The sequence below is a fragment of the Macaca nemestrina genome, chromosome X (assembly GCF_043159975.1).
Source record: "Macaca nemestrina isolate mMacNem1 chromosome X, mMacNem.hap1, whole genome shotgun sequence".
In the NCBI taxonomy this organism is placed as follows: domain Eukaryota; kingdom Metazoa; phylum Chordata; class Mammalia; order Primates; family Cercopithecidae; genus Macaca; species Macaca nemestrina.
Window position 1 is genome coordinate 140826073 of NC_092145.1, and position 14190 is coordinate 140840262.

The 14190-nt window shown below is 49.1% G+C and overlaps 1 protein-coding gene across 7 annotated transcripts in view; it reads left to right on the forward strand.

Moving 5' to 3' along the window:
• Window positions 1–2324: 2324 nt before the first annotated feature.
• Window positions 2325–14190, forward strand: part of LOC105478200 (SH3 domain containing kinase binding protein 1) — a 362161-nt gene continuing 350295 nt past the window's right edge. For 2 of the 7 annotated variants that reach the window (XM_011735293.2, XM_024791660.2), the window contains exon 1: window positions 2327–2615. In XM_011735293.2, coding sequence (XP_011733595.1) covers window positions 2612–2615 — 4 coding nt within the window. In that variant the 5' untranslated portion in view covers window positions 2327–2611. Of the gene's footprint in view, window positions 2616–14190 lie in introns of all 7 variants that reach the window. The other 5 variants (XM_011735294.2, XM_071088620.1, XM_011735298.2 and 2 more) reach the window with 3 other exon arrangements.

Genomic DNA, 14190 nt, shown 5'->3' on the forward strand with positions numbered 1-14190 from the left:
CCTCTGGAATTGAGCAGACACTCATACTAGTTCTTCTGCCGTTGGGGAAAAAAAAGCCCCAGTAGCAGAGGGTTTATCCAGACTCTGTGAGTTTCAGTGTTTGTCAACTCTAAGATGGTATCAGAAGGCCTGATTGCCCTGATTATAACAAGACATGTAATGAGTGAGGCACCAGGGTGCCTGGAGCAGGAATATTTGAGTATTCATCATCCCTGCCTTCAAGATTTCACATTCTTTTTTTTTTTTTTTGAGACGGAGTTTCGCTCTGTGTCCAGGCTGGAGTGTAGTGGCGCCATCTAGGCTCACTGCCACCTCCACCTCCCAGGTTCAAACGAATTCTTGTGCCTCAGCCTCCCAAGGAGTTGGGACTGAGGTGTGTGCCACCACGCCTGGCTAATTTTTGTATTTTTCATAGAGAGAGGGGCTCACCATGTTGGTCAGCTTGGTCTCGAACTCCTGACCTCAGGTGATCCGCTCGCCTCGGCCTCTCAAAGAGCTGAGATTACAGGCGTGAGCCACCTTGCCTGGCCCACTTCACATTCTTTTCTTTTCTTGAGACGGAGTCTCGCTCTGTTGCCCAGGCTGGAGTGCAGTGGGGTGATCTCGGCTCACTGCAAGCTCCACCTCCCGGGTTTACGCCATTCTCCTGCCTCAGCCTCCCGAGTAGCTGGGACTACAGGTGCCCGCCACCACACCTGGCTAATTTTTTGTATTTTTAAGTAGAGACGGGGTTTCACCATGTTAGCCAGGATAGTCTCGATCTCCTGACCTCGCGATCCGCCCGCCTCAGCCTCTCAGAATGCTGGGATTACAGGCGTGAGCCACCGCGCCCGGACTTCGCATTCTTAATCTCCATGTTCTCTGATCCCTTCTTTAGGAGTCTGATGTTGACGACACTAGGACTTCAACTGCAGCCTCTGTGTGGATGGGCCTCTTGTCCCTTGATTAGCCTCCTATTTCGATCGGTTTGGCACACATGAACGGTGTTTAGAAAGATGATGCTACTGATTTCTTGTTTGTAAGACCCTGACTTTGAGGTTTTTTGAAAAACTCATGAAACAGTTACAAGAACAATTTTCTACAGAAATCCCAGGATGGTAACCAATTTACAAGAGTTGCCCCACCAACATAGGTGAGGTATGGAGATAGCCCCTCTCTTGGGTAGGGGGTCGGCTTTCATTTGTCCCTTTTGAGTCCACTAGCCTTCAGCCCCCTCCATTTCCAGGGCCACTGATCTAATTTCTCTATTGTCTTACTTGCTCTTTGCCTAAATGTCTCCCATGTAGTTCACTATCGTTTCCTACCACCAGATGGTGGAAAGGGAAAAGGAAATAACGGGCCGGTAGAGGAATGTGGTGGCAGGCAGAGTATCTATGGCGAAAGGTGTGGTGGTGAATGGACCCAAAACGGAGCTTCTGAATTGCCCACGAATGCCCACGGATTCCCTGTTTCCATTTTAGCGCCCACTCAAGGGTCGGCCATTCAGGTCTGGGAGTCAGTAAGGCACAATGATGCCTGCTGGGGAGGGAGCCAGACCTCATCTCAGCGGATTCCTGGGAACATCAGACCTCGGGAACATTCCTGAACACCCGAACCCCACCTGGCCCAGGCACTGGGGCGGGGCTTAGGCGGGTCCCTGCGAGGCGATGCGTCCCCTCGGCCCCGCTGCGTCCTTCGCTCGTTTTTCCCCACGTCGGTGCCACCGCCTCCTCTGTGCGGAACTCGCACCTGGCCTGCCTGCGTTCCCACGCCCCACCGAAGGGACCCTTTTCCTTCCCCCCACAACACCCCCCCCCCGGGAAGTCTCATTCCGGATTGCCTCGATGCCCCAGGGTCACCTGCCATCACCCTGGGCAGGCGTTTGGCCCCGGGCCTGCCCTGGTCTCCATCCCCAGCCCGTCTTCCACCTCTTGTCGCCCCCTCCCGCTCAGCCCCCTTCTCCTCCTTCTCCACGTGCCCCTGCACTCCCACGCCCCTCCCCCACGGAGCCCCTCTCCTCCGGTCTCGAGGAGTCTCGCGGCACTTCCCGGGGCGTCAGCCCAGCCGCCGCGGGTGGGCGGCAGCCGCGCGGAGCGGGGTCCCTCTGGCGAGGGCGGTGAGGAGGGCGCCCCAGCGCCTCAGCCGCAGGGACGCCCCCGGCGCCTGCCCCGACGCGGCCCGGGCCCCGCCCCTCTCCGGCCCCGCCCCCGCCCGGCGGCCGCGCGTCCCCGGCAGGCGGAGCTGCAGGAGCCTCGCGGCAGCGCTGAGGAGGAGGGGAGAGCGGGCGGCGCGGCCGCGGCTGCCGGGCGCTGGGCTGGGCGGCGCTTTTTTTTTTTTTTTTTTTTTTTTTCGCAATTTCCACTCGCGGGGAGCAGGAAACCCGGCGCAGCCGGGCGCATTGGGCCGCGATGCAACAGCAGCAGCAGGAGTCGCCCCGGGGCAGCAGCAGCAGAGGCAGCAGCGGGCGGCGCTGAGCCGCCACCGCAGTCACTGAGGAAGAAGCCGGCCCAGCAGCCGCCGCGTCCGGACCCCCGCGCCTGGATCCTAGCGCCCCGATCCCGGCGCCCCGAACCCCACGCCCGCCTCCGCCAACTTTCACGCTGCCTCGGCGGCCCGGCCCGGCTCGACGCCAATGGGTGAGTGAGGGCCGCCCGCGTCCGGGCGTCCACTTCAGCCTTGAGGGCGGCGCGCCAGTCCCAGAACCGCGGAGCCGGGGAGGGCGCCCCGGGGGCAGGGTCCGGACGGGGGACACAGCAGTGGGCGCCCTCGCCTGCTTCGCGCGCCCCCATTCACTCCCACTTGCGCCGGTGTGCCCGCCGAGCCCGCGCGCGGCGCCGACGGGAACCCGCGGGGGCCTGGGCAGACGATAACGGGGGCTGGCCCCGGACGGCTCGGGCTGAGGGATGCAGGGGGTGTGGTTGGCTTTTCGGGTGGGCGGGGAGAGTTTTGTCTTGGCCATTTTTGCACCCGAGCGCGCCCTCCTCTGCGCTGCGGACACAGGCACCCGGACTTGGTGGGCTCCGGCCCTGCGCGGGGCTGCTGGTGCCTTTCTGGTCCTGCCTTGGGGAAAGCTAGAACCTCGGGGTCTTGGATGGGGCTGGGTTGCCTTTGCTGGGGGTTGACAGGGGTTGGGGGGTGGGGCAGGAAACGCCCCAGTGCCTGGCCTGGCTTGCAGTCCCGGGGTCCAGAGCACCTGACGCTCCTCTTTTTGCGCCCCCTTCCTCCGGGCCCGACCCTTTCGCTGCTGCCTTCCTCCAGCCTGGCGAGCTGTCTGCTCCGTGATGCTAAAAGGCCACTTCCCATACCATCCTTTAAGTCTTCAGGGTCTGGGACCTGGAAATGGTGATCTGGTCTTTGATTTACTGAGTAAACATCAGTTCGAAGTAGCCAACTAACCTCTTGACCCCCTGGGTCCCATTTGATATAGACCCCGGGGCATTGGAACCACCTTGCTGCCCAGAGAAGCTGCCACTTTATTGGCAAGGGACTTATGATTACTTGGGCTATTAAATGTTTGGTCTACCCAGGTAATGTTCTTGCTGACAGCCAGCCTCTGTTTTTCAGCCTCTGGCAGATTATTTTTGGATGTTCCTAGGCCAGGCATAGGAAGGCTGCAGATAATAATAAATCATAATACAGTGAGACCTTTCTGTGTTCAGGTAATAGGATTCCAGTACACTAGTCAGGATGTTCAGAAAGCCTGAAGGATTGGAAAAGAGAAGGTTTAAACCAGTCCGTTGGTGACAGGCAAAGTTAAAATCCCATTTGTGGTCATTTGCCAAAAAAGGTTTTCCTTTTCTAAAGTAGTGGTGATCTATTGTCCTCTTGGCTTAAATGTCACTTTTTTCACAGTGCCCTTCTCTCCCACCTCCAGTCTAAATTGGTTCCTGTTCCATTTTCTCATACAGCATCTTTTTTTCGTAACAATATTCCATATTTGTGCGTAACAGCTATCTCCTCTACTGTAAGCTCTGTGACCATAGGGACAGCACAATGTTGCATAGTTTGCTCAGCACTTTTGGTGTCTGGCACAGAGCCGGACCTGAATATTTGTTGAATGAATGAATGAGGGGCATGAAATCCTCCTACTCTGCTGGGGACAGAACACTTAACTCACTCTTGTTTTGCTCTGGCCCATAAGATGATTTAGTTCATTGGCAGAAGTATATACTTTAAACCTTACAGGCCACTTTAGTAATGGATTAATTTCTTCCGAGGTAACCAACAATTCTGTTTTGATCACCTTTCATTTTGGGTGGGTCACCGACAGGGTTATGCACAAAAAGAAGTTAGATCCAAATGTCTTCTGCCATGGCTAGACTGTACTTTCTGTATCTCAATGAGAAGGGGACTGAGTCTCATTTAAGAAGAATCAGACCTATTTTTCAGATTTGAACTGTTTTCGTTCTTCAGAACTTCCTACGAAAAATAGAGTGCTCCTGTAGCTTTTAGTCCTTTTAATCTTTGCTGTAACCATTATTGCAGGGGGAGGGGGCACCGATTTTCATTTATTTCAGGAGTTAATACTTAGAGGTGATAATATCAAAACAAATGTAATTTAATTCATATTTATAATGGGATTTAAGGTGCTTGTAGTAGTTTGTGGCTAAAGATCACCTGCTCTTTTGAAAGCATCTCCAGCAGTATATTTGTAATGAAGTGCAGTTATTTAACCGTTCATTCTGTATGTCTTCCAATGGAGTGATCTAATGGGCTGAGGTTGTGTGTGTGCACACAGAGGCACATCTCTTCCCCCCAAGTCTCTGGTTTTCAGATTTATTCAGTTTATCAATTTGATGCAATTTTGTTTTTTTTTAAGAGGGAGGGTCTCGCTGTGTTGCCCAGGGTGGATTCGAACTCCTGGACTCAAGATCTTCCCAAGTAGCTGAGACTCACATCACTGTGCCTGATTCTGATATACTTATATTCTTACCTGGCCTGATAATGAGTTTTCTGTTAATGGATAACATAGTAAAACTGTATCTTATAGTTTGTTTTCTGAAAAATAACAGAAAAGAACCAAATCCCTAACCCTGAAGTGAAGCTGGTTAGTTGCAACATGGCCTCTTATAAAAGCCCACGATGTGCCCTCTGAACTTGCTAGGAGATGCATGCCTACAGTGCCAGACACAGAGAAAGCCTCTTATAATTACAATTACACAAATATTATGGTGACCCAAATCTGTGAGTAGTGAAGGGTTTGCAAGTCCAGCAAATTTCTGTTTAATTCCAGAGTAACAACAAAGTTTGGATAGCCTTTGGCAATGTATTTATTGCATTGGCGGTAGACTGCTGTATGCTAAACTAAAGCTAAAATGAACATAATGTGTTGGTCTCTACAAATGTCTTGAGTTAGAAATGGAAGAAAAGGCTCCCACCTTAATTGTACATAACCTTTACCTACTTCTGTCCATCTTGGCATGAGCAAAAGCTTGCTGTGGCCCTGGTTGCACAGACCTTGGTGGTTTCTTCTCTTACTACTTCAGTTCTTTTGGTGTTACTGACATTCTCTCATCAACTCTTGAGTTTGTAGTTGTTTTCAATGTATTTTGCATACAGTAGTAGTTGTTCATCCATCCATCCATCCAATGTTTATTGATCTGTTTTGCATACGCACTGTGCTAAGAACAGGTGCAGAACAGAGACGTGACACTTTGGGCTTCTCAGTCTAATGGAGGCTGACTTAAATGCAATTCTCATGGCAATATGTAGCCAAAAGCCACAGTAGAGCGCATGAAAGATGCGTGAAGGAGGCCAATCTGACTTAACCTGGAGAATGCTAAGGACAGTGTCTTAGAGGAGATCATGTTTGAGCAGAAATCTGGTTGAGTATGAATCATCGCTGCCCTCCAGCCACACCTGGTTGTTGTGGCAGAGACTGAGAACGAACACCGTGGGAACTGCGGGGCATCTCAGTAAGACGGTGCAAGTAAGGATGACTTAGAGGACTTGCACCTGTGTCAGGTGGCTTGTGGGAGTGTTTAAGGAAGCTGGGCATTACTTTGGATTGGACACTACCGGGGGAATTTGTGATTGGGTATTTTAACAAATGTTCTCTAGAAGCAGGGAACATTGGAGGCAGGCCACATCTATGGCTGGTAAAGCAGCAGCAGTCATTTGCATTAGCCAGGATTGGGGGATGTTTGGTCATATCTGTGGTTTGGACAAGGTGCATGTTTTGTCCGTGTTCAGACATGATTAATGTGTGGTCTTGTTTTCATCTTATTCCATCCTGCTCACAGAGTGGCCTTGTCTGATGTTGGTTTTCTAGGGAATTGTTTCTGTTCAACAGGACACCCTGGCCCAGCTGTGAGTGCCCGGCCAGCTCCCAGCCAGAAGAACTGCTCTTTCTCCGAGTTAACTATGTGATGGGGAGGGGCAGGGAATAGGAGGCAGTGGGGGAGGAAAATGGCTTTCTAGGTATATCTGTCACTACTTCATATCAACCAGGTCTAGCCTGGACTGTTGTTCAATGTTAAGCACGATGGACATCTGAAATGCTATACTAAGGGATGGAGAGTGACAGAGCAAGAGCAAGCTGCTGAGAACCAAGAAGTCAGTGCTAATGGGAAAGATGCAGAACAGGAAAATACCCCAAATCCTTAGTGTTAGAGAAGGAGAGCCTCTAATGCAGCGCTTCTCAGAGGGTGGCCCCCAGGCCAGTAGCACAGCCTCCCCTGCAGCCCGATAGAGATACAGATTCTCTGGCTTCATTCCAGCAGACCTCCTGAATCAGGAATGCTGGGGGCGTGGCCCAGCAATCTGTATTTTCATGAGCCCTCCAGGTGGTTCTGATCATGGTCCAGTGTAGAACCCCTCCTTGCCTTACAGTTGAGAAAGCTGACGTCCAGAGCTTGTGGTTCACTAGGGTACACATGGCACATTGATCATAAGACGAAGTACTGTTATAAGTGACACATTACCTTAGAGAAGGAGAATGACATACTCCTACTTCAAAACAAACTTCTTGTGTTAAGACAGTACAGTGTGGATTCTTCCATGAATCCGGTCCAACCCAGACCTCCAACACCTAGGCATTAGTGACACTAGCCAGCTGATCTCAGTGTTAGTCTCTGGGACTTTTACCAGAGTATCACACAGGCACTTTCCAGAATCCTTTACCCTCCATTCTCTTTAAAGGGGACTTTAAGATACACTGTTTGCATTATTCCAGTGTGTAATATTTGTTCATGATTTTCGATACCTGGTACCTGTATTCGTTTCTGATTGCTGCTGTAACTACCACAAACTTAGTACCTGGAGACATCACAAGTTTATCATCCGTCACTGGGCGACAATCACGAAGTCAGCAGAGCTGCATTCCTTCTGGAGGCTGTAGGAGGGAATCCCTTTCCTCGTCTTTTCCAGCTTCGAGAATTGGCATTCCTTGGCTTGTGGCCTCTTCCTGTCTCCAAAGCCAGCAATGGCTGGGCAGCTCTCTCTCCCATCACATCATTGTTACTGACTCTTCTGCCCCTCTCTTCCACGTGTATGGACTCCTGTGATGACATTGGGTCCACCTGGATATTCCAGGCTCATCGCCTCATCTCCAGGTCAGCTGATCAGTAAATTTAACTCACCTTTGCCTTGTAACCCAACATTTACACATCCTGTGCTTTAGGATGTGGGCATCTGGGGGCGGGGAGGGAAAGTTATTCTGACCACTACACTGCCCTGTGGTGGACCTGACTTTTCCTGGTTTCTCTTGGATAACCGTGTGTTCATAGTCAACTGCCCTGTCCCTCCTTAAGAAGATTCCATCTTTGGTTCTATTTAGATTTCTACAGTTTATTAATAAAGCCGTCTTAAAGTTACATCTTGCATTCACCTTTCTCTCCTCTTCACTGCTGTTTTTTTGAGATAGCTTGTCCCGCTCTTCCCCTTTCCTCACATAGCCTGCCCCACACCTACCAGGACTCTGGCACTGCCTTGATTGTGTTCTAGAAACTGATCATGCTGAGGTTATCCTGAATGATCCTTCTCCAATCACGAAGTACATGGTCTCAGGCCTCACCATGTTTGACTTCATTGAAGCTTGAGACTGAAGACTGGAACTCTTTGTTTTCCAGAACACCCTGTTTTTTCCTGATTTCTCCTACACTCTTCCCTCCTTTTCTTCCACCCCTGTCCACCTGTGGAATGCTGTCATCCCTGGTCCCCTTATGTTTAGTGTGTCCTTGAGTGATTGCAGCCACTTTGCCAATTCAGGTGGCACCTATTGACGATGCCCACATCTGTCCCAAGTCTTGGTCTCTGTTCTGAGCTCAGGACCCACCCACTATAAGCACCACAAGGGCAGGAACCTTGTCAGTTTGGTCATCGTGTTCCTGTGCATGGCACACGGTAAGCCTAAGATTAACATTGGTTGAGCTGATTATCATTGGTATCCTCTCCTAGCTAACTTCACCCAGGTGTGTCTTAGACGCCTCAGACTGAGCATGTTGCAAACTAAGCTCAGCATTTCTCCTTGCTAATACCTGTCCTGCCTCTTTTACTTCCCATTTCGTTGAGGGTATCACCATTTTTCCTGTCACTTCCATAGGGACGCTGCTGTTGTTCCTTCCCCTTTCCCTGCCCCTTCTGATCTACAGTCAAGCCCCAAATGGCTCTGGAATTGACCCCATGTGTCTACCCTTCTGCAAATGCTTTAGATCCTGAATGCCTTAGTGAAGCCTTCGTAAAGCTTGGCAGGCACCCGATGCTTTCGCTCGTTCTAAGCTCATTCAGATCTCTGAGACTTTGCCCACGTAGTTCCCTTCGTGGGGAACAGATATCACTCTCTTCTCTGCCTTGTAGACTCCCTGTATCAGTTTCCTATTGCTGCAGTAACAAATCACTGTGAACCTAGTGGCTTGAAACAGCACAAATGTGTTATCTTATAGGTCTGGAGGTCGGAAGTTCAAAATGGATTTTACCGGGTCGATATCAAGGTGTCAGCAGGGTTGTGTTCTTTTTGGAGGAATTCATTTCCCTGCCTTGCCTGGCTTCTAGAGGCTGCCTGCAGTGCCTGTACTTCCTTCACTCGTGACCCCAGCCCTCCAACCTCTGCTGCTGTCCTCGCATCTCCTGTCTTTCACCAAGCCACCTGCCTGCCTTTTATGAGGACCATTGTTTGACACTGGGCCCACCTGGATAATCCAGGATCCCCCTCCCCTTCTCAAGATGCCTAGTGAATCACACCTGCAAAGTTCCTGTTGCCATGGAAGGGGACATAGTCACAGGTTCTGGGGATTAGGATGTGGCCATCTTTGGGAAGTCATTGTTCAGTCTCCCACACCCCTTGTGCATCTGTGGGAGCCTGCTGCAAAGGTGTGCTGTACCATACTTTGTTTAAAAATTTTTTTATTTTTAATTTTTGTGGGTCCATAGCAGGTGTATATATTTGTGTTGTACATGAGATGTTTTGATACAGGCATGCAATGCAAAGTGATACAACATTTCTTCTTGTATTAAGTCTCCATCTCCAACTGGATCTGCTCAACTCCATTGCCCTGGCACGTTGCCTGGCATACAGTAAGTGCCATATGTTAATGAATGAATATATAACCCTTTCACCCAAGTACGGTTACAACTTGCAATTCTCCACAACTATGGACCACCAGGAGTGCGTGTGCAATTCTTAAGTCCCTGGGCAGAGCATGTTGACAAGGTCTGTTTGCTGACAGTTCCTGGTGGCCCACACTGTAATGGGTGAGAAGGGTGATGCTGCATGTATTACATGGCACATTTTAAGACAGAAAATTCTCTCTGGCAATGGTTCTTAACTTGGGGCAATTCTCCCCACCAGGGGGACACAGCACTATCTGGAGACACTTTTGGTTGTCACAGCTGGTGGTGGGGGGCAGGGGAGTGGAGAGTCATTCTACTGGCATCTACTAGGTGGAGGTCAGGGGTGCTGCTAAACATCCTACGATGCACAGGCCAGCCGCACCCCGCACTACCACAACAAAGAGTTATCTGACCCCAAATGTCAGTCATGCTGAGGTTAAGGAAGCCTGCGCTGGGGGAACCCCAGGGGCTTATTAACACAGATGGCTGGAGTACCATTTCCTTACTTCATTATCAGTCCTTCTGGAACATAAGATTTTGTATGTAACCACAGTCTTCGTTTTATGCACGAACCTACAAGTCACTAGAGAACAGGACTCTTTGGGACTTTCACCATTTTGTTCTTTGAATGGAGAGTGTTTTAACACAACTGTTGCCTCTCTTCTGTTGATACGTGGGTCGTTAAGCTGGGGAGAGGCAAGGGCTTTGGGGCACGAAGTTGTTAAACTTGCTTTGATAGTGTTTGGGCCCTGTAATGTTTTATCTTTGTATTGGGATGTGCTTTTATGTGGGGGGACAGGCGATGGGTCCTCTGCTGCTCACATATTGGTTCCTGGCATTGAAGTGCTGGAAGGAGCCTTGGCAGTCATGGCCCATGACATCAGATGATGAGACTGAGCCTCAGAGAGGCAGAGTGACAATGGTCCCCTAGTGGCAGAACCCAGCTGCCTTCCAATATGGAAGAACCAGCCCTGCCCAATTTCTGTAGGGGCTCAGAAAATGTCAGGCTCTTGCTTCCCCTCATGAGGCTCTTGCTACAGTCTCTTTCCCTTGTAAGTTTTTTGTTTTTTTATTTTTTGAAACAGGGTCTCACTCTGTCGCTCAGGCTGGAGTGCAGTGGTGCAATCAAGGCTCACTGCAGCCTCGACCTCCTAGGCTCAAGCAATCCTCCCACCTCAGCCACCCAAGTAGCTGGGACTACATGTGCGTGCCACTACGCCCTGCTAATTTTTGTATTTTTTGTAGAGATGGGGCTTCGCCATGTTGCCCAGGCTGGTCTCGAACTCCTGGGCTCAAGTGATCCACCTGCCTTGGCCTCTCAAAGCATTGGGATTAGGCGTGAGCCATCACACCAGGGTGTAAGGTTTTTTTAAACAGATTTATTGATATATAATTTACATACCATACAATTTATCCATTTAAGGTGTGCAATTCAATGGGTTTTGGTACATTATTAATTTTATGCTAAAACATGTAACAATTTGCAATTTTCAGCACTTTTAAGTGTACAGTTCAGTTATACTGGGTATATTCACAATGCTTTGCAACCATCACCACTATCTAGTTCCAAAACTTCTTTTTTAAATCACCCCTCCCTAGTAAGTTTCTAACTTGAAGGTCAGAATCCATGTCCCCTAGGGGTTCCTGGACCAGCCAGCCAATTTGGAGAACACTTGGAAGCCCAAGGATCCCAGTTGAAATTCCAAAGGAAGATAGGAAAAGGGAAAGCGTGGCTTTTTTTTTTTTTTTTTTAAATGTTTTTGGTTGATATTTCCTTTGGGAGGCCCTTTATTTTCTCTCTCTCTCTCTCGCTCTCACACACACACACACACAGACACATTATTTTCTCTCTCTCTCTCGCTCTCTCTCTCACACACACACACACACACACACACACACACACACACACACACACACACACACACACACACACAAATTAGCCAGGCATGGTGGCACATACCTGTAGTCCCAGCTACTCAGGAGGCTGGGGCAGGAGAATCACTTGAACCTGGGAGCAGGAGGCTACAGTGAGCCGACATTGTACCACTGCACTCCAGCCTGGGCAACAGAGTGAGACCCTGTCTCAAGAAGAAAAAAAAAGTCTACATCATGGGAGAAAACACTGCAGTGCCAAACAGATCCCTTGAATTCACAGACACGGTTGATATCATTCCACGTTTCTTCACTTAAATTCCTTCAGCTGGCAAAGGTCCACCAGCAATCTGGTTGATCATGAGCACTTGGTTTTCAACTTGATCATTATCTTATGGATAAATATCTTGCAGGCAGTTCTGTAGTTTTCATTAGGGGACACTTAAGGCAAAAGTTGGCTCATGGGTCTGAACTCTGTGATCAACTGTCCTTATATTTAGCCATACAAAGAAAAAATACTAGTAACAAAAATCCTGTGATATTTGTCCTAATGGAGCACTATCCAGTTGGCAAGAAAAGACCAGAAAAGGCCTTTGCTTATTTCCTTTCTTTGGCCACGGAAGTGGTGGGGGCACTGCTGGAGGCTGGTCTGTCTCTAGGTGTGGGTGACAGAGTGGCAAGATGAAGTGCAGTTCAGTTCATACTGTTATTTCTATCTTGGATTAAATACTATAAACATTTCAATGCTTATTAATGACTCATTTGGCATAACAAATTTAAGTCCTTGAGCACCCAAGTACAGCATGTATAGACAGTTTAAACAACCAGCTCCTTACACTTGAGCTTCTTACCAGCCAGTATGCAAACACCAGCCCTTGTGTTTTTGCCAGATTTTTCTGGACTGTTCTAGACTTGGAAGACTTGGGGCCGTGTTCTAGGTCTGGTCCTCTGGGGCTGCACCAGTTTTATCCATCACATGCCACCTCCCCGTGTGAAAAGTCTTTAATTAGCTTAGTGTCCTGTCTAATTATTCCAGCTAGTTCTTAGGTTTGTGCCTGGAGCTAGACGGAGACGCTTGGCCCTCATTGGAGATGCTTGGCCCTCATTTTGGATGAAGACTGGGAAAGACCATTCTTGCTCTGCTCCCCCCTCCTCTTAGCTAGCATCTTCATGGACCTCAATTTTCTTCACCAGGGTGTTCTGGGTGCTGTCTTCTGATGAGCATTTTACATGCTAGCTTCTCAAAGAAATTCATTTGACACGAATGACTTCGTAAATGAGCTTTGCCTTTCTCCTGTTTTGATCATCAAAACAAAACAGGCAAAAACATCTCTTCACAACTTGACCGAAATGGGACAGTTTTAAACCACTTAGCCAGTGATTTCTAATTGCCCCTTTGTTCTCAACAAACTATTAGATGGCAAAGAGAGGTGTCAACTCAAATACAGTAGGTCAATGAGCTCATCTGTGATCCATGAAGCAGGATGGGCAGAGCAAGCGTTTGTTAATTGATGCTGATTTTTTTTAAAGCTTAATTGCTGCTTTTGACTGTCAGAAAACAAATGAAAGTAATTGGCTTGCGGAGGGTGGATTGTGGGGGGAAAAGTGAGGTGGAAGATTTCACCAAGTGAAGAAAAAATTGGAAAGGGGGAAGCAGTTCACACTGTGTTCATCTGTTTTTTTGAGGGCATAATGACTACAGCTGCTTGCTTGAGACATTTTTAAAGTTAGTGTTTGGAATAGGTTATATATCCTCAGGATTCGAAATTCAAAAGGTGAAAAAGTGTTTACAGGAAAAAGTCTCCCTCCCAACTCTGTCCTTCAGCTGTGCAGTGACCCTCCCCATAGGCTGCTGCTATTTTGTTTCTCAAGTTTTCTTCCAGGGAACTTTCATACATATACCAACACACAGGCATTTCTGTAATTTTCCCCTCCTTTAATGTCCTGATTAATTGATGATGGGCGAACCTCTATCTAGCTGGGGAGTTTCCCCCCTGGAGATGTGCATTGGAGCGCTATGCCTAGTCCTTCCATCTGGTTTTGATGGAGGGATGGGTGGACTTCGGAAAAGTTCTCCAGGAGACTGCTCTATTGTCCTGAGGCTCAGCTGATCTGGGTTATTAATTGACAGAAACTTTGTCCTGGATCTTAACCCATCTAGGTGTTTTGTTTTGTTTTTTGACAGAGTCTCACTCTGTTGCCCAGGCTGGAGTGCAGTGGTGTGATCTCTGCTCACTGCAACCTGTGTCTCCCAGGTTCAAGTGATTCTCCTGCCTTGGCCTTCTGAGTAGCTGGGATTATAGGCACCCGCCACCATGGCCAGCTGATTTTTTTGTATTTTTAGCAGAGATGGGGTTTCACCATGTTGGCCAGACTGGTCTGGAACTCCTGCCTCAGGTGATCCACCTGCCTCAGCCCCCCAAAGTGTTAGGGTTACAGGCGTGAGCTACCACACCTGGCCTTAACCCAGCTGGGTTTTGAACTCAGGAACAGTCTTCCCACTCTCATGTCGTGTGTATAGTAAGGACTTTCTTCAAATGATAGAAGCCAAGCAGGGCCCACTAACCTGAGCAAAAAGGATGCTTATTCTGGGGCCGCAGGGACCTCTCGTGCAACCCAAGGGTGCCTGCTGGAGGAGCCGAACCCCAAGAAACAGCAGCTGGAGCTAGGTGTGGGCTGGCTGCCCAGCGTGCCCTCTGGCCACGCTTCCTCCCTGTCCCCTTTCTTCTGTGTGACTTGTTCATGGGGCACATGCCACAGTTCCAAATGCCTGTTAAGTGTCACTTGATT